Below are 22,646 nucleotides of genomic sequence, written 5' to 3' on the forward strand. Positions count from 1 at the left end.
CGTTGAAAACGATCGCGGATATTGACGCATCATTGTCGGGTGCGTGTCAGAACCATTCGATAACACCGTTAACGGTGTTGTCATTGTAGTGAAAGCGAACGTTCAGACGATAATGCGACGACGAAATTATGCTTTTAACCTCTGTGCGATGATCATTCGATCGTACACTGGTAAGACGGAGAAAAACTGATTAGAGAAATTGATTTGAAAATTTCTGTATGTCTGCAATTTTTTTGGTTAAACTATTGCTAGAAGACACCCGAGTGGCAAACATCCCTGAAACCAAAATTCTACAATCTCAAGCCGTCTCTGACTATAATTCCTATAAAAACGGATCGATTTACATTATAGTCATCTTTGATTTCAGAAACAAAATCGAATACTTTTATTAAAAATTGCAACTCTAAGTATTAACCCTGGAACAAAACGTCGTCTAATAGTGTCCAGAAAGTAAGAATTATTTTTTAACACCGCTCTCGAAAATGGTCACAAAAATATATGTCTTCTACTCACAAAATTTTATACGCACCCCCACAGTCAAAATCCACCATATGTCTAATAACTATTGTTGAAAGACGAAAACCAAAAAATTCCAGAGACATGTGTCCTCTGTTTTGGTCCATAGATTGAACATACGAGTTTACATAGAAATTGATAAACAATTACTGAGAGAATCCGCAGAAAATAGTTATTTTTTAAATATTGCGTAAACAAATAACTTTTTCGAAAATATTCATACGCAATTAAGTTCGTCGATCGAAGATATAGGATCCCAAAAAAATTTATTTATCCTACACCCTCTAGTTTCCGAGATATTTTAAAAATTATGGTTTGCACCCTCGACTTGGAGGGCTGTTTTCACCCCTGGATATAGATAATTGCAGATCAAAAAATGCGTCTAAAATTTCATTAAAATCGGCGTGTTACACTCGAATAGTGTGCCTCGTAATACCAATTTTCAAGCACAAAAACAAGAAACCCACAACACGATCAGCACAATTTCAAACATTTTGCGAGCCCTCAACAATTTCCTGACCCGAAAGAACCCGGAATCCCACAACCGTCCCCGTCCCAAAGACGCTTTCCCCGTGATCGAGGCCCTGGTTTCCCGGTAGTGGGGGGTAGAAGTGTTCCACAGCCGTTATACTAATTTGGCGGGCGCTCGTTAACGACCCCTTTGAGGTCATAACTTTTGCCGCAGGTCTAACGTGTGTATGTGTGCCTGTCCCGGTGGCTGCGCTTTACGGCGCCTCCTCTCTTTGTCTGTCGGCCGGGGCGTCCTGGGGGCCGCCTTGACCGTTGCTCAGTCAGTTTCGGCGTCTCCTCGGGAAGCGTCGCGACGCTTTCAGACGCGCGTTACCTGCTGGCACGGGGTGCGCATGTTCGTCGGATCAGCGCGCGGCCTCTCGTGTGGCGGTCATCCCCGGCCTGGTGGGGGTGAGAAACGTGCTCGTCACCCTCGAGGATCGCCTCGAGAGACTCAGTAAGCGCCGCGAGTTCGACGTGGCCGGAAGCGTCCCGTGGCCGAAGTGTTACCACGGATATTTCAACCCCTAACGCGTCGGCACTTAGTATACGTCTCATCCCCAAAACTGTCAGTGCGAGACACTCGGATTTCGAAAGCGTCGGAAGTCGATTATCCTCGATAACTAAAAGCTGGAAGCTGGATGCTGGAATCTAGAGGCTAGAAGGTGTGCAGCCTTGATAGGAGGAGTGAGATCGTCGCCGGTAATGCGTACCTCGAGGATCAGGCTGTTGGAGCTGGTCTGCTCGGTAGTCGGGTTCGGCGTCTCCGATCGCCTGCTTTGATCATTAAAATTCGACCAGCTTGAGACAGTTCTTCGGAAAAAGTAATTACTTTAAGAGGAGCTCGGGAGCTAGTCCCCCGGCTAGTCTCCTCAGGGGATCAACTCGAATCCCTCGGCCCTCGGGGGAGGCGAGCTTCTTTCTCTCTATCCTCTCTCTCTCTCCCTCTCTCTTTCGCTTTCTCTCTGTCTCTCGTTCCCTTACCGAGCAAAGGATCTGCCGGCTAGCTGACGTCATCAAGAACAAACAAGCAGATCGAAGATCCGCAGGAAAGGCGATATTATATCCGCGGAGCTGGGGAACAAAGAGCATTCTCTCGCAGAGCTCTTGTCCCACGGTTCGGAGGAGGAGGGTAACGCCGGAAGAAGGTTCAGGGTCGTCGAAGGGAGAGTTTAAGGGCAATAGCCGTCGGATTCCAATCGAGAGCCAGACCCCCTCCTTTGATCGTGTCCGATCAACCGGAGTCGCTCTAATTAGCTGTCATTCATCGGTCCGTTCCGCGATCCTCCTGCGATCCGGAAAGGTCGTGCAAAGAGATCTCCGGACGACGGTGTTCGATCGCGATGACGATCCTCGGGACGAATCTCCACGGTGTTCCAGCTGCCTGATGTCTCGAGCTTAACCAGCCCCGAAAAACGATGCTCGGCAAGTGAGGATCCCCCGGTTTTCACACGCGTGTTCCGCTTTTTTTTCTGTGCTACACCATCCTCCCCCGCACGTCGAAGAAATGTGCCTGCGACACTTGCTGATCTGCCTCCTGGGCGCCATCGTCGTCATCAACGGTGAGTTCTTGCGACGTTTCTTTTACACGGGTCTCTCTATCGTCCCCATCGCTCTTCGGCAGACAGCTCGGTCTGAGATTTGCCTATCGCCGGGCGCGTCGCGACCGCTTTTTGGCCCCCGGACCAGGTGTCTTCGCGGCACCTGGCCCACGAGGACACTCCCGAGGTTTTGTTCGACGTGATTTACTGGCCAACTTTCCCAGATATTTTGCCCCGCGATTATTCTGCCCGGAGAATTGTCCCGAAGCCCCGCGCACAATACTCGGCCGAGCGCGGTCGCGGAAAGTAGGCGTGTTCCGTTCGCGAAATGCGCCCTTTACGCCGCTTAATTACCGCTGGAGCCGCTCGATGTCGTTTACAATTTCTCGCGGAAATCGCGATTACCGTGTCTTAACGAAAAGAATCGCAAGGATTCGGAATACGTTGCGATCCCGCTGGGCCGCAGGGGTGATTGAGCTCGCTGGGTCATGCGAACTGGTTCTGCACAGTGGAATTTCGCTAATATTTATTTTGTTAATACAGAAGTTCTTTGTAGAATATGAGTTCGATCAAATAACACGTCGAGCGCCTCGATAGTGTTCCCGGTTTAAAAAGTAGGCACTCAAAATGTTAACGATTGTAGGACGATTGAGGACTAAAAGTCTTGTTAATATAAGACTAAAATACAGGGTGTCCCTTTATCGATGGTACAACCGTGGAGAGGGTGATTCTACATGAGAAAATAAGTCGAAAATATCGAATGAATTTTTTCTCATTTGACATCCAGAAAATTACCCCCTCCATGGATATAACGTCGATACTGGAACACTATGTATACAAATAACCGTAAAATTAAAAATCTTCAACCAATTATTTTGACCGATCCATCAAATTTCCTGTTTGTTTACCACAATTTTGTTAAAAATGCAACTAATTTCGCCAGTTTCAATATCGACCGTGTATAAAATCTTGAAACGTGATCGCATCGGGGAAAGTATTGCGGAACGTTCGCGCGATCCATTTGTTAGCCGCTAATTGATAATAAACCGGAGTTGTTTATAAATGAACGACCGCATGCCATCGATTGCAACCGACTGAATTTTCCCGCGAATCACTTTTTTGCTGGACTCACCGGACAGAGTATAACCAAGTATGCAGTTAATTATTCGACTTGTATAAACGAGCCTGTAAAACCGACGCATCCCGAGGCTTTGTTTTCTAGAAAAGATATTCCGCGTTCCGACGGATTTTATTATGTGAATGTTTATCGGTATTGTTTATACGGAGATGCTTACATGTATGCGAAACGTTGTTCCGAGGCCGCACGTTTTGTATTCGTAAATTGCTTTTCGTGTTTTCATTTCCGTTTTTTTCTTCCTTTTTTTCGACGATGAGTCACGTGTTCCGGGACGTGCTATTCACTCTTGAACTATTTTTGCAATTGCAAATGAACGTTCCCGTTACCGAACGCACGTGTTTTTTTTTTATTGTTTAACGATACCGTTAAAGAGTTTTATTGTCGCGTGAATATTAGGATCTCGACGTGCGATTTTATCGTTGCGAGTCGATCGTGCGTCGATATTTTCGATCGGGGATACTTAATGCTCGATGGAATCGGCGATTTCGCCGAGATTAGGCGACTGGAGGGAAATATTTATTTCGCACAGTTGCGGGGGAACGTGAACTCCGAGCTGCCGTAAAGTGCCAGAAAAGTTTGAGCTTAACCAGCTTCTGAATGAAACTTTCTCACGGACCTCCTTTTTCGTGCTTAAGGAACTAAAAGGTTTCTTGATCATTCCTTTGTTTCCGACGGCGCCGAGGAGTCGGTCTTTTGCGAGCTGTCGGTGGTCAAGCATCGATTAATAATCGCAATTCCCGAGGGTAGAAATATGTATATTGTACGTTGTGTTTAGTGAAGATCGAAAGAGGAGAAATTCTCTCTCGTCACTAAAAGGAATTTTTATATCGTTCCTGTGCTCATCAAATAGCAAATGGACATAAAAAATAGCATAAATCAGTCTCATCATTGTGAGCGTATTAGCTTCAAAATATCGTTGTTCGACATGTATTTCTAAATAGCAAACTACAATTAACGAATGTTCAAATTGCAACATGATATTGTGTGAGAGATTCTCTGTGCTAAATAAATAAGAATTCTAAGAATAAAATACTGAGACGTGTGTAACGTAAAAACATTAAGTTACAAACCAATTTCCAATTTCAAAGTCGTTCTCTTATAGATTGTTAATGTAATATCGAACACGGACATGCAACATTTCGTAAACCATTTAATTCCCAATAATCGTAATTTTCGCCGGTGTATTTCTGGAAAATGTGCTGGCAAGTGAATGGTGGGTTAAGAGTGGCTCCCTCGGTGTGGGCTCTTACGTGTGCACACAGCATAATGGTCGTCAGGACCAGCGGCTGTCGAAGCAGTTACGGCCGGTCTCGGAGAGATTTTTCGGTGTGTGGTCGGTTTACAGCAAATAGTAACAAGGAAAATAAAACAAGAATGGCCGCGGGCTAACGCGAGTCGTTTTTACACGCGTCGGCAGATTTTACGGCGTGCCGACCCTCTCGTAATCTACGCGGCCGGGTAGAAGAGACAGGGAAAAGCGAGAAAGAGAGAGAGAGAGAGAGGGAGGGAGTGAGAAAGCGAAAGAGTGCGAAAACTACAGTGAGAGAGGGAGAGAAATGTCGAGGGTGAGAGAGGAAGCAGGAGGAGGTTCTCGCAATGGACGAAGAAAAGGGGGATTGTAAAAAAAGCCAACGCGCATTGTGGGGTGTTAACGCTCGCATTAACGGAGCTTTCGTCGGGGCAATAAAAAACGATATGCATGGATGGACCGGCGGTGGATTTCGACCCTAAAAAATCTGCAAGGTGAAAAGTACCGGAGCCCGTGAAAGTGAATCAAAACGCGTCGTTTCTCTTCTCTCTATTCTCCGTTTTCTCTCTCTCTCTCTCCCCCCCTCTCTTTCTCTCTTCCCTTTCTGCCATTTCCCTCTTCTCTCATTAGATCGATAGAGTTACCGTCAATTCGCCATTGACTGCGAATGAACGAAGGCAGTTATCCTTCCCGAAAGTCGGGATCCGTTCTTTCAATCATTTTCGAAACGGGAGAACCTTTTCCGGAATTTTTGTTCCCCTCGAAGTTACAAATTGACGATCGAGTTCTTCCCTATTAGAGAACCTTCGAGGCGAGACTTGAAAGCAACCCCTAAACGCGGAAATATTTTTAGTTGAAACGATCAAAAGATAATTCTATTTCAAATTTATATCGGTACTTATTTTATATTCAATATTTAGTGACCGTACAACATTTTTCGAAAACTAAGAATTCGTTCTTTGGACAAACGAAGGTCTTCTGAATAAATATTCTTGCTTCACTGAAAATACCTAGGAAATATTTCTTAGCCCCTGTGTGAAATTCATTAAACTCATTCCTTAGATAAAATTTAAGATCTCCCAGTGAAATAAATACCAAATTTTGAGAAAACCACTTTTTTGCAAACACATTTGTCTATTTCGTTTTTTCGTGTCGATTCCACGCCAGAGACGATTCGTTCGACAAATGTTGCGCGCGAATCGATCAGACCCCAAGGAAATTCGCCGACGGAACTCCCGTAAAATTGCACTGTTTACCTTCAATTACTCACGAGTGTACCTTGCAATAAACAAGATTACGCGTCTAATGAGATATGCGTCCGAGCTTCGTCGCTCGATTTCATTTGGCTAAGTCTCTCGACTTTTCCACTAAATTGTAATTGTCGCCGGTAGTTTATTGCTAAATACAAATTTCCGCGTGCTTGTGCTCGCGATATTAAGTACCTTCGATGGCAAAGAATTTGCATTACTGCTGTAAACTAAGAGGTTGTTTCTTGGAATTAAATGATCGTTGAACGTTGCACATAGGTAATTAATACCTGCGTCGTCGTGTCCTAACGATTAGTAAAGTCAGCTTCTAAGTAGTGACACATTTTGTGTACTGCAAACATTTATTTATTAGAATAGTAACAATGTGTATGGCAGTGTCCAGTTACTGGACTCCAGTAGACACTTTAAAGCGAATCTTTATGAAAAATAAAGGGACTAAATAAGAAACTATTTCTGTAACTAAATTAATGATACTGTCATTTTATTTAAAACATTTTTAAAAAAGTTAATTAATTTTTATGTGACACCTATTTGTTCCAATTGGGGTGGGAAATTTTTAAATTGCATACAAATCCACAATTTGTTGATACAAACTCTGTTACAATTTTTAAATATATCGTTCAATCTGTACACGTTTAAACATTTTTGTCTATTAGAACGATATCGGACACAGCTTTCGGAATTATGTGTCTGTAACAAATTACACGTGGCAACGGCTTCAAGGCCTGTCGGACCACAGGCGGACCAATTCTACTTGCGCGATCGCAAATATTTCGCAAAATGACGGATGGCCGTCGGCGCGGTAACAAATAAAATGAAAACACCAGGGAAATTTAATATTTCAGCGGGACATTTTGCACGAAATAGAGTGATAACTTTTACGCTTAGCCATAGACAGAAACGTAATCGTCCGTCAACACATCGGTCCCCATTACTTGTCACAGGAGAAATATGATTAGCTAGTGGACGGTGGTGGGCGCGCGCGAAAAAAAAAAAAAAGAAAAATACGGGCCGGAAAAAAGTGGACGGTTAACGGCGGCCGAAATCAATCTAGATAAAACGAGATGTCGGCACAGTAATCTCAGATTTATTTTTATTAATCCTGGACGATCGACCTAGTTGCTGGTCGAGCCGCGGCTACTTTTCAGTTGAAATTTACCGAAATATTGCGATCGTTACGGTGTTTTCCGAATATTTCGTGGCGGGGAAATATTTATAGTGGTTCTAAAACTGTATCCCGTATCCGCTTGAACTGGTGGAAGTAAATTTTTCCGTATTTTCCGGTATCAGACTCCCCGTGTACGTGTTCCTGCGGCGTCGCACGGTGTTTTCTTTAATATTTCAAAAGAGCCCTGCCATTTACAGGACTGCTTTTTTAAATAAACCTTCGGGACACTATTATTACACACGCACGAATCCCTCCACGTGAATCGTTCCCATCGCGAACGTTTTACTCCGTTTTGTAACGTTTCCTTTATTTTAATTCTTGAGATTTCAATGAAAAGAGAAATACATGAGCAACTAGACACCCTATACGATAATTTGTATCAACGGTTATAGCTAATGGAGCAAATGAAATTATTTTAAATCACCCTATCCATAAATGTCAATTTTCTCTGCATAATATAATAATTGTTAATTAAGTCCACAGATATTTGTACAAAAGTAGAAATTTTCTGATCTGTTGGAACGGTTGCAGGAAACCGGGATTAAATAAATATTTATTTTTTCGTTTATTAATTTGAACGAGTTAAAAATAAATCTTATATATAAATCTATATCTTCGTGTTCTCCTAATGTGCAGCTTTTTTCTATTTCACCTCGATATTTTTTTATTGTAAACGCATAAAATTTGCAATGTGGTAATATAATGCTTACAGTCGGTGGAAACATCGTTGCATTATTTTGCGAATTTTTAAACGGGTTGATTCCCGTTGAACCATTCTCTCCATCGCGAACGGATGCAACGCCATTTGCAATGAGTGCATAATTGAACCAGCAAGCGATACATAAAAAAAGAATATCGCACTGCGAAGCCGAGCAATTTTCCGTGACAAGCATATCATCGTTCCGGAAGCATTACGTTAAGTACATTAATGTTAGAACGTAATATTTGCGTTGCAAAAAGGAGAGAGAGAGAGAGAGAGAGAGAGAGAAAAAAAGAATATACAGCGAAGCCCGTGAACGTTGCACATAAAGCGGGTACTTTAAGGAGCATTATCTGTAATCTCTTACCACTTTTCATGCAACATAAACCAACGCTAACTTGCCCGTTAATGCGATTGCCGACTTACACCGTGCCCATTCATACCTGTCCCGTTAATGAATTACCTAAAATCTGATTTTAATATCAAAGAACATTAACTCCAAACGATCTCCTTAAACGGACTCGTTCTAAAACGCAACCTGATCATCTCGGACGAAGAGCGAATCAAGTTCTTTTCTGCTCGAATCATGTTGCTTGAATCGATCGAGTCCGAGCGAAATTCAATTCTTAATTAATCAATTACGATGCTCGGGGTCGAGGAAAATTTCGTGACTGAATTTTGGGAATTTTCTTAAATTGGAAATTCAGCTTTACCCTGAATCTTCGAAGTTCTCGTTTTATTTTTAGTGTACTGTAAAGATTTCTGTAGAACGATTAATTTGTACAACGGGACTGATTAATTTAAACCCGAAATAAATGTTTCGTTCACGTACGCAAAACTTTATACAAACACATTTATTTTTTACTATAATACAGACATTATTGTGGATGTAAGCTGCTGTAAATTAGTTAAAAAAATTTGTTTTTCCGTCAGAAATTTTTTGATAAAGATAAAAACTATTGTGTTCTTTACTCAAGTAAATCATTATTAAACATGCATATAAATGAAAATAATGGCGAAAATATGAATTAAGTCATAATATAAAACACTTCTTGTCCGTATGTTTAATGTTTTGATAAAATTGAATATTTCGTCTATTCTCGTGAATGAAGCTTTAAAAATGGAAGTTTCTAAGGATTCACAGTGTGCTTACATCAAATGGAATAATTAATCAGATGGGATAAAAGGAAAAGTATTTTCCATTGTGTGTTAGCATTTGACTGTAGCATAAGAGGGGTCCAGCGCCATAAATAGTGCCCGAATAAATCTAACATTTTTATTTCGAGCAGGGCCATCGAACATGTTCACGACGAGCTTCCGTTGCCATTCAGGGAACGAAGAAACGTGTCTCCCGAATTTATTCGACGGACGAATTGCACGCATTCCACGCCGTCGTGGCAAACTGAGAGTCGTGGACCGTTTTCTCCGGTTTGTGCTCTCTCTCTCTCTCTCTCTCTCTCTCTCTCTCTCTCTCTCTCTCTCTCCTGATTCGAGCAGCGAACAGATTACGTCGGCACAGCTCCGAAACAAAGCTGTTCCGCGTTACGGAAGACTGTGCACCGTACAGTTGTTTGTTTGATTGCGTTTCAATGTAGAAAACCGACGAGCGCGCATTTCCTTTCGTCGAGACGGAAACGAGCCGCGTCTTGCGTCTCGGTTCCAAATTTTCGTCGACAGTCGATTGACAGTGGACGAATAACATACACATACTTCATAAGATGACAGAGCCCGGGGAGTCCTCGATCTAAGCAGTGTAATGATTTTTTTTTTGTCGCATTTATCTGTGCAAGTTTAATCAAGTTTCGATCGAGTATTGTATTGAGAGTTAATTGTCAGCGTGAGACTGTCTAACAATAATGCCTAATAATTGTCTAACATGTACCAACATAATTGTGAATATACAGTGATTTCTCTATATATGTCGCCAAGGCCTGGATGATAAACGTCGCGGAATAATCCCCACTACCGCTATCCCGTGAGGGGCCACGAAGCTCGAGAGACCTCGGACGCCAAGGACTATAAACATAACACGGCTCGAGTGTGTCTCCTGGACGATACACGACGCTGGCAAGACCCGTGTTGCTGACATATATCGAGAATTCACTGTAATTCTTATAATAAGCATTAGTTTCCACAGTGGTTCGCAAAATTTAATCCTAGCTGTTGAGTTCATTTATTCAAGGGACACATGACAGTTCAAATTTTAATTTATTAAAATGTGTGAATGTATTAAAATTGTTGCATAGTGTGGCAGAAAAAGATGCGAGCACGAAAACTACCAGGGACGAACAGGTAGACTTAACAAATTTTTACGAACAATCACGAAATGATTTGTAGAATTGTAAATCGAAGCTGACCACTCAAAAGTCCCGTCAGTCTAAAATTGCAGCCCACCGTGTCGAATCGGTATTGCAATTTAGGTCGATATATTAATTCTGTGACGTAACCGGTTATATTTACTGCCAGCAAGCGTTGAAAATAGCGATAGCTGGAACATGGGGGTCCAGGTATAACGGATGTAACCGAAATATTTAGACGAGACACTTCACAGCAGTGGGTGGGTAGGTCGTTTTATCGGCATTCTCACGTAATTACGAGGCGGTTCCCGTCAATAACGGCGATAACAGTCGACGAGATTCGATCGAAGGAGTACGCTTACGCGATAATGCGAGCGATTAGATGCAGGCTGAAACGCCGGTGTCCCAGAGGCACCATTGGGGACCAGATGGAAAATTACGAGGCATCGTCGACGTCTATGTTCGAACCTAACCGATCTACAAGAATTTTACGCGGTCTACCACAAATGCTCGTTCTCCTCGCTTGTTGTTCAACCGATCGGCGGCGAAATTTCTCGGAAAATATTCCAACGTAAAATTAATCCTTCAGTGTTGTCAATTGTCTTTAAATTATCCATGAATTCCTCAACGAATTCTTGTTTTACTGCTACTGGTTTTTACACGAGTTTTTAAACGAAACGTCAACGAAATAATGTACATTTTTCATCCACGCACTGAAGGGTTAAATATGCGATAATTTCGCGTAATAGTTTTGAAGACATTTTGCACTGGTATCAGTATAATAAAGTCGTTCAGCTGCTGTGTTAATTAGATGGTTGTTAACAGATTAAAAATTCTGCTTCAAATTGCAGCTCCTCTTTTGTACCTTAAATGCATAAAATCTAAGACCGTCATTTTTAAACGGGTGCTTACCCTTTGGGGACACGAGCGTTATCATACTGACGACATTAGGTCTACATTTTGAATTGTTCAAGCTGCAAAAAACTAATTTAGTCACTGTAGTGCCAGTATATATTTTTAGTTTCTCACAGGACCGAGGACTCGGTTATAGCTTCCCGAGGAAAATGCAATATTTTCGAAAATCCTCATCCTCGTAGGGTTAATTAATGAAGAGTTGAAGTGACAGCGGTCTCAGTCACCGTAGAAGGATCTCCAGACTATTTCCTCGAGATGTTCTTCGCGGTTTCTGGCCAACTCGAAACTGCCTCGCGCAGGCCTGAACAGCCCGCCAATTTGAAATGATAATGCCTTTCGGAGGGGTGGCCGGAGATAAATAGCGGTTGCATCAGCGTTCTTCTTCACCCTCTTCGTGGCTCTCGGCAGCCACTAGAGCCCACTCGAGGCATCGCGTTGCCATTCTCAGGCTTCCGCGATGCGCAGGGATTGCTGCGGATTGCTGTGGATTTCTGACCGGGATCACTGATTACGCCGATAGACGGCTTCTCGTCGCCCGTTAATGCCGGCCTCTTCAGACTGATCGTTACGACACGCCACGCAATCAAACCTGAAAAGCTGCTGGCGTCCCGACACGTTACAACAAGTTGCTACAGAGTCTCTTACGCGCGTGCTCATCGAAGAGAAGATGCAACGCTCTAGACGAGACAATTAACCCTTTTGCACTCGAAGCTATTTTAACTCGAAAGTAAAACATTAGACACCCAGTGGAACTAAAATTTTTCGGTGGAGAGCCCTCGGACCAATACGCCTGATGGGACTTCTAATACACAAACAAATTTAATACTGCAAACAATATTTTTAACGGCGCCTCAGTGTCGTCGGACCAATACACCCAGTGGAACTGAAATTTTTCAGTGGAGATCCCTCGGACCAATACGCCTGGTGGGACTTCTAATACACAAACAAATTTAATACTGCAAACAATATTTTTAACGGTTACTCAGTGTCGTCGGACCAATACACCCAGTGGAACTGAAATTTTTCAGTGGAGAGCCCTCGGACCAATACGCCTGATGGGACTTCTAATACACAAACAAATTTAATACTGCAAACAATACTTTTAACGGCGCCTCAGAGTCGTCACTCGAGTGCTAAGGATTAACAGGGCGACGTATTTTTTCTGCTACAGTTTCGACACGTTTTCATCCCCCAGCAGGAAGTTCTAACCCGAACACAGGTCAATTTTATTCATTCTACGAACGCAGCGTTGAATTCAGCGGAGAAAAACTTTCGCGAAAAAATTCGTCGAGCGATTAATGAGACGCGCCGAAACGGTCAAGATTCATCGCGGTCATTAATATTTCCAGCTACGAGCCGCGGTAGCGCGGGAACGGTTAACGAACAACGATTTACGAGTTATTAACACTGTCGGGCGGACGGGGTGTACCTATCCCAAAGAACCGTCTAATTTTATCCGGTGCGCGTGGTTCGCTGTTTAACGAGCTCGAACCGGCGATGTTTGCGAAATTCCGTGTCTATCTTGTTCGTGGATCGCGAAAAACTGAGCCCGTGCGCCGCTTGGTAAAAAGCGAAATTATCGCGGTCGAATTGCTCCGGCGCGGCGCGGCTCGATGTCAAATTGTTATGCGGGGGCGTTCTCTCCCGTATCGAAAGAAGCGTTTCGGCTGTTCCGAGGCCGCGATAACGAACAAAGTCCGACGAACGTTTTTGCCCCGCGGGGCTGGTCCACCTGTATCCCTGTATCGCGTATCGTGTTATTTAGAGAGGCAGTCGGCCATATTAGGAGACAAAACGAGCAGAACCGTTTGAACGGTATCCTACTCCCGATACATTCCTCCTCCTCCTCTCTCTTTCTCTCTGTCTCTCTCTGTCTCTCTGTTTATATGTATGTACACAAAACGATACACACGCGGATCCTGTCCCTTTCCTCCTCGTTAACGTGTGAACACGCACGAAAATGAAAGGGATTTTGTAAAAGGGGAAAAAGCAGCGCGCTAAGCCGCAATAGGGGAACGCGTCGCAAATTGAAAAATACGAGATAGTGGCGCGGAGAGTGTTGCTTTTTCGAGAGCATCGGACCACCGGAGCTCTGTTGCAGCTAGCCGGTGCAGTCGAACCTTCCCCTTGATTTATTCGAAATGGAAACACCCCGATACAACGTGCCCCAACGTGCAACTATATTGTTACGCGCGCGGTATTGGTAATTTATTGTGTACGGTAGAACCTCGGTGGTTGCACGAAACGGGACTGAAATAGCATGCGAGGCAACCAATCGACTGTATGAAATCCCCCACTTCTACCGTCTCACGCTCCCACTCTTGCTATCGAGTGTCACGTGCTCTCCGTAACTAGGCAACCATCCCTACCACGCGTTGACGAAGTCGAGAGTGCAACTATTGGGTACTGTACAGTAGAACCTCGGTCGTTGCACGAAACGGGACCGAGAATTTGTGCAAAAACCGTTTCTCCACTTCCCCCAGTTGTTAAGCTGATTGGGATATTATGTAGTCACGATAATCCCCACCACAAATTCCAAAATTTCTGATTTGTGGTGGGAGGCGTTACTATATGGCGAACGAGCATGCTGCTATCGAGGTTCTACTGTACTTTGTGCGCGCTCCTGTACCGAGGAACCCTGGATTAACCCTCGGTCGATGGACCATTTCTATAACTGTATAATTGACGTTTAGGAACATTCATAACCTTATTTATTAATTTTTTAAGATATATTTTTGAAGGTATTTCCTGTAGACACGTCAATCTTTTTATTGTGCCTAATGCCGGTGTAATTGAATGATGATTTCGATACTCTGGGTCGAAACAGACCCGGACTCGATCATACGGAGAGGATTTGGGAATAGAGTAGCAATTTTCCAGAATTGTAAGTACTTTGAAGTTGCTATTAAGTGTTTAAATCGATTCGTGATAATAAAATTCTTCGGTTGTAAGTTTTTTACCGAGTTGTAAATTTTCGAGTAAATTCAGATTTAGAGCAGCTAAAATAGTCAAATTTAGAATCTCGCCATTTCATCTAGCCGCGCTCTCCTCAGATTGCGAACTCTTCCGTTTCTCAAGATCCCACATCCCCAAACATTTTCCAAACTTCGCAGACTTCGCTTTCGAGCTCCCCTTTCGAAATCCTCGGCTTCACGAATCCACAGATACCTAAATTCTGACATGCTCGAGTTTCCGACTCCTCCGCGTCATAAATTCTGACATTTTCACCTTATAATATCGATTCAGGTCGGGTTTCTGGTGCCCGTCCCGCAATTGTACACTTCGCCGCGACGGAATGTCAACGTTCCCGCTATATTTTATTCAATGGCGAAAATCGTCGAACCTTATTTACCTTAATACCTCGAGAAATTTAGTTTCGCTAAATTAGATCGTTTCGAATTCGTCTAATGACCCTTAACTTCGAAATTTTGCTGAAAAATATCATTGAATTTGTGCAGCAATGTCCTAAAAATCAAACAATTTATGTAATATCTCGAAATCTATTATTTCTAAAAACCACAATTTTTTCCTACTACAAATATTTCATCTACCTGTTGCCCTACATTTTACCATTAATTGACAAACGACAATAGTAATCTTTAAACTGTAGACCTTTATGCAAAGTAAAAATTTTCCTCATTCATCGAGAGATAAATATTTACATTAACATTTTTCTTGAAGGATTTTCGCGAATTAAAAGTAATACATAAATACATAAAATCCACAATCTAATTACTATGAAATCCTTGAAGCATTGAAATATATGTCTAAAATTTGAAATGCTACAGCTGTAAAAATTTCGTCGAGCTTTAAGCAGCGTTTTGCGGAAAGAACGTTCCAACAATTCATTCAACAATAAATTTCCAGTTCCGGTCCGGTTGTAGCTCGCGCAGGGACAAAAAGGCTGACAAAGGAGCTCTTAATTTTCAGCTCAATTTTCGCACGCGTCGTTTGATCGTCGCGAACACGCTCCGCGGTTTTTCTCGCAGCAGGGCGCGGAAAAATTCGTCTGATCCGCGCGGTGCACACCGCGGCCGTATTTATGCGTTCCCTGTGTTGTTTTACGGTACGTTACTTGCCAATATTCGTATAGGATGCCGGCGAACGCCGTTTCCCCGGTATCATTGCGACGACAGTTTTCACCTGCTCGCTGCCTTGTAACCGGCCACGTGGAAAAACAGTCAGGTTTATCGTAAAATTCGAAGAAATTCCCCTAACACCGTGGACGTTCTATAGATCGATCACCTAGAATTGTATTGTTACGATCGTGCGCAGAGTGAACGATCTATCGATCCACTGGATGTCGCATTTTAAAACCACAGTCTAGAACCCGAAATGCATCGGTGAAAAATTCTCGAAAATAAATATCGAAATCTGAGAAATTTCCGAGCCTTTTAGAACTTTTCGATCGACGATTCTCCATTTTGATTCAATATTTTAAATTGTATTCCGATTGATAGTATATAGCGTGTCATATACGCAACACGGGGTGTACATTTAATATATTATAGTATTAGCATGTATAACATTCTCTGCAGTATGTTATGAATAAATGTTTTAATGTACTGTTTACAACTCCAGTTGCACGTACACGGGATTGCAGTTTGCGGATTATAAAAATTATATTTTGCCAGCGGTACCTAATGGGGATCGTTTAATGATTTTAAGCGTATTCAGCAGACACATTCATCCTCATTAACATGCATAAATAAATTTTATGGTACTTAAATAAATGCTGCAAATAAACGCCAAATTCAGCCTGCATGTTTGAGCACTTTGCGTGATGCAAAACTTTAATTATAATGCCACAACGTTAAAGCTTGTCTATTTTAAAAAATGATTCGGACACATGATTTATACTCATTGTTGACCATTTCGCGATACAGATTCGTTCTCGACAAAAATCGTACAGCTACCGTGACATTCGAAAACGAGTTGGTTCATTTTTCCTGGAATCATTTGCAGAGTGACTGAAAGCTGATTGTGCGTCCCGGTAAGGGAAAAACAAGAGAAACGCGTCGCATCGCCGTAACGCGTGAATTTACGGTTCCCATGAAAATGCGATTTTTTATGCTAACGCGAGCAGGCGTGGGGTGACTATGATTTCTCTTTTTCGCGCGGCCGCACGCCTTTGAATTCGCCATTTCGAATCGCGCGGCTATGAATTACGAATACAGGCGAGCCCTTCCCGACTCTATTCGGTTACCAGCGTTGCATATTGCACGCTGCATATTACATGCACCGTGTTACACCGAAGGCATCCCCCACCACGACCCGCGCCATGCAGCGACGTTGTAAAGAATTCGTTCTGATCCCATTGCTTATGAAACCCTCCGACGCGAGATTTCTCTCATTTCCGCCCCTTCTGCTCGGTGATTCAGCCCCGGAATTAAAGTCTACCGGCGAGAATCTGTTCAGACCCTTGTTCCGTGCATGTCACGGCTAAACAGTTACGCGAAAACGCCCCATTCCGTATTCTCTGTCCGACGCGCGATACCCATCTGGACGATTTCCAAATCTCCCGGCATTTTATAAACTCTTATGTACCGTGACGAACTCTGCATCGATAATGCGCCGCTGCTTGCTATTCAGTGGAGAAATTACTAATAAAATCTTTTACTACCTGCTTACCGAGATTCGAACTACTTTTCGCGAGGTTGAGGCAAGCGCTTCTGCGATTCATTTGCAGTTGTTGCGTACTACAAGTATTATAAGAATTATTTAGTTCTAGTGTACACAACTATCTTTGTCTAATGTAATTTTTAGGGTTTCGAAATCCTACGCCACAGAGTCCCAAAGCCCCAAAGCCCCAAAGCCCCAGAGTCCCAAAGCCCCAGGGTCTCAAAACCTCAGGGTCCAAAAACCCCAAAGTCCCACAGCCCCAGAGTCCCAAAGCCCCAGAGTCCCAAAACCTCAGGGTCCCAAAACCCCGAAGTCCCAGAGTCCCAAAGCCCCAGAGTCCCAAAGCCCCAGAATCCCAAAGCCCCAGAGTCCCAAAACCCCAGAGTCCCAAAGCCCCAGAGTCCCAAAGCCCCAGAGTCCCAAAGCCCCAGAGTCCCAAAACCCCAGAGTCCCAAAGCTCCAGTGTCCCAAAACCCCAGTGTCCCAAAACCCCAGAGTCCTAAAACCCCAGAGTCCCAAAACCCCAAAGTCCCAAAGCCCCAGAGTCCCAAAGCTCCAGTGTCTCAAAACCCCAGAGTCCCAAAGCCCCAGAGTCCCAAAGCCCCAGAGTCCCAAAGCCCCAGACTCCCAAAGCTCCAGAGTCCCAAAGCCCCAGAGTCCCAAAGCCTCAGAAGCCCAAATTCTCCGAGCACCAGAGTCCTAGAGTCTTAAAATTCCAGAGTCCTAATAACCTAGAGACCCAAAGTCCTAAATGTCTAAGCCCCCGCACCAATGCTTGATCACACACCGTTCCCAAAACTACACGAACGCATCTAAAATTCCATCTTTCCCTATTCTTGCCGACCCAATTAATCAAATGTACCCCGGATCCGATTGAAACGTACCCGGCGCCGTGCCGACTGGCTGACACGGCTGATTTATAGCGATGGGAAAGATCGCCAAAGGGGAGGAAATAATGTATCGGTTCCACTAATCACGGAAGGGACTTGCGACTGTCTGTCATAGAGGAACGTCTGCGGCTCGATGCGGCGTTCGGCGACGAAAGCGTCTTTCCACCCGGCGAACTATAAGCGCGGCCATCCGTGCGGAAACCCGCGCTTCCACGAAAGACATTCGCGGGAATCATGCGAGCATCGCGTGGGAGACTTCCGAGAAATGCGTACCAGGACGAGAGGAGGACGATATCAACGGATGCAGCATGGAGGTAACCGGCGACGTTCACGAGGATCTGACTTTCTTTGCGGCTAACGTCCTACATTGAGAATGTGGAATTTCTGTTACTCCGATCGGCTATACCCCTTCAGGCCACAGTGAACTGTTCTGCATTATTAACTGGTCGATCCCTTGCCCCACTGTGTCTTCAAGACTGCGGTTTGTGTGCATCTTTGATGGCCGCAATTGACTGAATCGTGATAGTGTAAACACTTTGTGGAACGCTAAGGGTGTTTACTTGTTTCTCAATCGAAGAATGAATTCAGTAAAGTGAGGAACATTTTTTCGATTTATATGTACGTTAATGTAAAGGAGAGGAATGTTTCTGACTTTCTTAAAGATTCCTTTAAGGTCATCGTTGTTTTAATCATATTTTTGAAGGTATTCTATGTCGTTTCAATTAATCGTCAATAATCGAATATCTTTGACGATGTGCCTGAAATTCCGGGTCCAAACGGACCCTGTAACCGCCATTCAGGAGTCAATGAATCATATACTATGTTTACAACTTCACTCGTTAAAGCAATCCTGCACTGGTGGAACTATCGTGTTGCGTTCTGCTAATTGCTACATTTATATTGCTTTTGTAACATTGAACTCGAAGTGAAAATATAATTGGAAAACTTCAATCTGTAATTTCATTTCTGCGTATGAAACAGCGTCACGTGGAGTTTATTTAAGAGCCTATGTTGTGTAAAAAATGGAAAATTGAATATCCCTTTGCAAAGTTATATCGATTTAGTAAAATATTGCAGGATTTCGTCAATGTGATAACTGTTGTTAGTAAATCGAAACGCAAACGTTCACGCGGTTTCAAGCAAAACAAAAAATAAAAAACATAAAAATATTATGTTTCTACGAGTTCCATGAATGCATCAAGTTCATTCTTGCATTGAGGTTAATCAGCTTTCGTGAATAAGCATTTATGTAACTGGAAATATCGACACTGCCAAATTAATAGAAATAATTTCCCCAAGATTTCAATTAATTAGTTTTTCTGCACGAAACGGAGATTGATGGCGAAAAGTTAGAACGCATTATAGTGATTGCTCTTTCGATCCGCTTACGTCTCGCGGGCAAATAATCGTGTCACCCGTGCACGTTCCAGCGGTCATTTATGTTTCAACAGTCTACTCATTAATTGTTTACGATATTACATATTTTACCGCGGTAATGTAACAATTTCGGGATCGAAATCTCCCTGTTATTGTAGTCGATGTTTACCGCAAATGCAAGGTGTATAATTCAGAATTACATTAATGTGCGCTCGCGGTGTTCGGTGTTCGAAATGCTAACAATGTAACGGGCGATACCTGTTAATCGATCGGTCTGTAAAATTCTGTCTGTGTCGGTTGCAATTATGTCTTGCGAAGATAGTTACCGCAGCGCTGGAAACTTTTAGGCGCGATGCATTCAAACTATCACGTTTGATTACCGAAAATTATATCTCACCACGAGGCAAATCTATTTGACTAGAAACATATTAAACAATTGCAATTGGACTCACATTGAAATTTTCTTGATCATTATTACACTGTGGATGTTTATGCAAATTCCTAAAAGATAAATATAATAAAATTCGAAAAGGCCAACCGTGGACATCAAGATTTATTGCTGTATAAAACATCAAATAATTAAATCTCGAAACAAATTCAATGATGGCTTAGAGAATTCTTTTCCCTGAAAATATTTATAAAATTTCATGAATACTATTATAATAATTAACTTAAGATGTTACACTGTTAACACGCGTGTAATAGTCTGTATTGTGACCACCTTCATTCGCATCTCTTTTCAAGTTGTGGGTTTAATTTCAAACAATTCTACTTCCGGAACTGGTAAACTACATCCCACGGGGCGGATTGTGTATTCGGAAGCAGATCTAAATTAATTATACACTGTTATCAGTAAACCTCGTTTTACGGGATTCTATAACAACAACCAATAGAATAAAACACAAAGTAAAACGGGAATTTGAGGAAGTTCACCCCAGAAGTGCTCCTTCATCTGAATAAATCGATTAATATTTTTATTTAGTTCCTGTCTCTATGAATAAAAAAAAAATGTAAATTCTTATGATCACCGACACACGTGTAATATTGTTTATAAACGAGGCAGGTTAGGGAAAATAAACGGAGATTTGAAGAACAGTCGATTAATGATTTAACTCGCTGCAGAATTAACCGAGGTACGGCATAATTTATTTAGAAGTCGAGCAACAGGAATTGAATGAAAAATATTTCCGCCGCGTCCAAGTGGCCGTGCGATTTTTCTGAAAATTCTGCAAAAAGCACGCTGACCCCGATACTTGCGGATCGCCGATATAATTGTTATAAATTACGGATATTTTAGGTTTCTACAGTTTATTCGAAACGACAGGTTTCGAACGGTTTGCGGTCGAACCGTGTCCCCTGCTATTATTAACAACACGCAAAACGTGAAACCGAGCCGCGACGATGGCAAAACAAAGATGAACACCGAGGCTGCGTGCGAATTTTAACCGCAAATTGCGACCATAATAGTGGTCGTTATACTGTGACACGGAATTAATGTTATAGCAGGCACAGTGTCACTCGCATTGCAATTTGCCATAACATACTTTCTCCATTTTCTCCGTGATTGTAGCTAAAGTGTTCGTCGCGGTTCTCTCAAACTAAAATTCAATAGATCAACCGGCACTATTGTAAATCCTCTTTATAGTCCACACGGGATCAGCAATAACAACATTCAAACAATTCCGGTACAATTTTCTACGAGTTAAGACTGTGTTCACTACTCGCGCGTCTGGTCATGACCGACCAAATCTACTCGAATTGCTCACGCGAATCCGTCGGAATTTCAGTCGTTTTTATAAAAAACGAAGCGTCAACCGAAAAAATGTAATTCGCTTTTTCTTTACATTTTGCAAATAGAATCACTCCAAGCCAGTTTTGCCACCAGTCCTGATGTTTGAGCAATAAATTTATTATTTTTGGAACATCGCCTACGTTTAAAGGATTACAATTCCTACAAAAAGAATTTTTGAAGCTTGAAGCCTCTACTCAAAAATGTTGTATCTCCTTGAAAGAGATGATTCTCGGGGATATTTGAAGTAACTTTCTCCTTTGCGAAAATGTTCTCTTCAGCTTCGTTAAGGAGTTATTCACGAAAAACATTGGACCAATTAGGGCGCGGCTAGAGCAGGCCGATTCCGGCTCGGCCAATGGCAACGCCACGCTCGGCGGGACCTGCCTCCGTGAGTCGGTCTGCTTTTGTCGAGTCCTGATTGGTCCGTGTTTTTCGTCAATAACTCTTTAACGGAGCCGCGGTGAATATTCTCGCGAAGGAAAAAGTGGCTTGTAATAATCTCGGGAACAGCTTTTGGAACACCCTGTACACTGCGAAACGGGCAATGTTTTTGGAATAATTGCCTTCGAGATTTCGAATGGGACAGTCTGTATGGTTGTTAGGGCGCGCACGTACCTGTTCGTTGATTTCTAACGAGCCCGATGCATCAGGAAAGAAATGGTTGTTGAAGGAAGAAAGACGCCCGGAGTGTGAGCGTGCGGTGTAAAGAGGCACGTATGCCGGGTCGGAGTTTGTCAAAGTAATTCGAGCCTTCTTCGGTCGGCCGATTCGAGTCACGTACCGCCCAACTTCTCGTCTTTACCTCCTTGGATCCTTATTATCCTATATCCGTGACCATAATCCCCGTGCTCGTCGAATGACCCCCACGACCGAGCCGTGAAATCGTCGTAATAACGCCTTTACGTTTTAATCATCTTTGATGGCCGGTTACCCAACGGCCGTTCCACGGTCCCTGCTACGAGTACACGGCTACGTAATTAATTAGTCGCCATGACGGGTCAGCCTGTAAACTGAAACCTTAGTTTTCCCCGGCGGAAAACCCCGGGGATTCGATGGACGACGGGAAAAGAAAGATTGCGAAAACAGGCGGCTTCTTTACGGCAAAACGATTCCCTTCGTCCTGCGCTAGCTACCGGCGCGGTGGCTACGTGCACAGCGATCCCAAGGAATTCAGTTAATCGTTTCGAGTGCGAGGAATCTCGGGGGTAGAAACGATATGTACCCCCTCCGCCACCCCACCCCTCTCCATCCAGTCCGTGGACGTCGAGGAACGAGGAGCGATATATAAAATCTGCGGTAGTCAGCGGGTTTCCTTTCGCCGCGGCGAATTCGTGTAATTTAATGAATTTCACGGGAACCTTTGGACTTAGACAACTTCCCCGGCGCCGGAATTTAGATTGAAAGATTTTTATGGAACACCGGCCAGACACGACGCGGGCGAGTGTTCATGGGAAATTTCGGTTCCGTGACTCCGCCGTTCGAGGAGGACCGGGCTTGACGACCACGCGATCGCTTTGAGAGGTGTTCTAGCGTAACCGGTCCAGAAAATTAATTTTTTCTTTGCGAAAGCGAAACATTTTAAAGGGATGCTCGGAAAATTTTCCAGCGTAACGCACGGAGAGTTAAATAATGCTGTTTTGCACGGCTCCGACGTCGCGATATT

General features: G+C 43.3%; 1 protein-coding gene across 2 annotated transcripts in view; it reads left to right on the forward strand.

Moving 5' to 3' along the window:
• The first annotated feature begins 1,422 nt into the window (after positions 1–1,422).
• Carpa (Carbonic anhydrase-related protein A) overlaps positions 1,423–22,646 on the forward strand; it is a 233,638-nt gene continuing 212,414 nt past the window's right edge. Inside the window, exon 1 of one of the 2 annotated variants that reach the window (XM_076792854.1) lies at positions 1,423–2,588. In XM_076792854.1, the coding sequence (XP_076648969.1) occupies positions 2,534–2,588 (55 nt within the window). In that variant the 5' untranslated portion in view covers positions 1,423–2,533. The remainder of the gene's footprint in view (positions 2,589–22,646) is intronic. The other variant, XM_076792855.1, reaches the window with a different exon arrangement.

The sequence above is a fragment of the Halictus rubicundus genome, chromosome 8 (genome assembly GCF_050948215.1).
Source record: "Halictus rubicundus isolate RS-2024b chromosome 8, iyHalRubi1_principal, whole genome shotgun sequence".
NCBI lineage: Eukaryota > Metazoa > Arthropoda > Insecta > Hymenoptera > Halictidae > Halictus > Halictus rubicundus.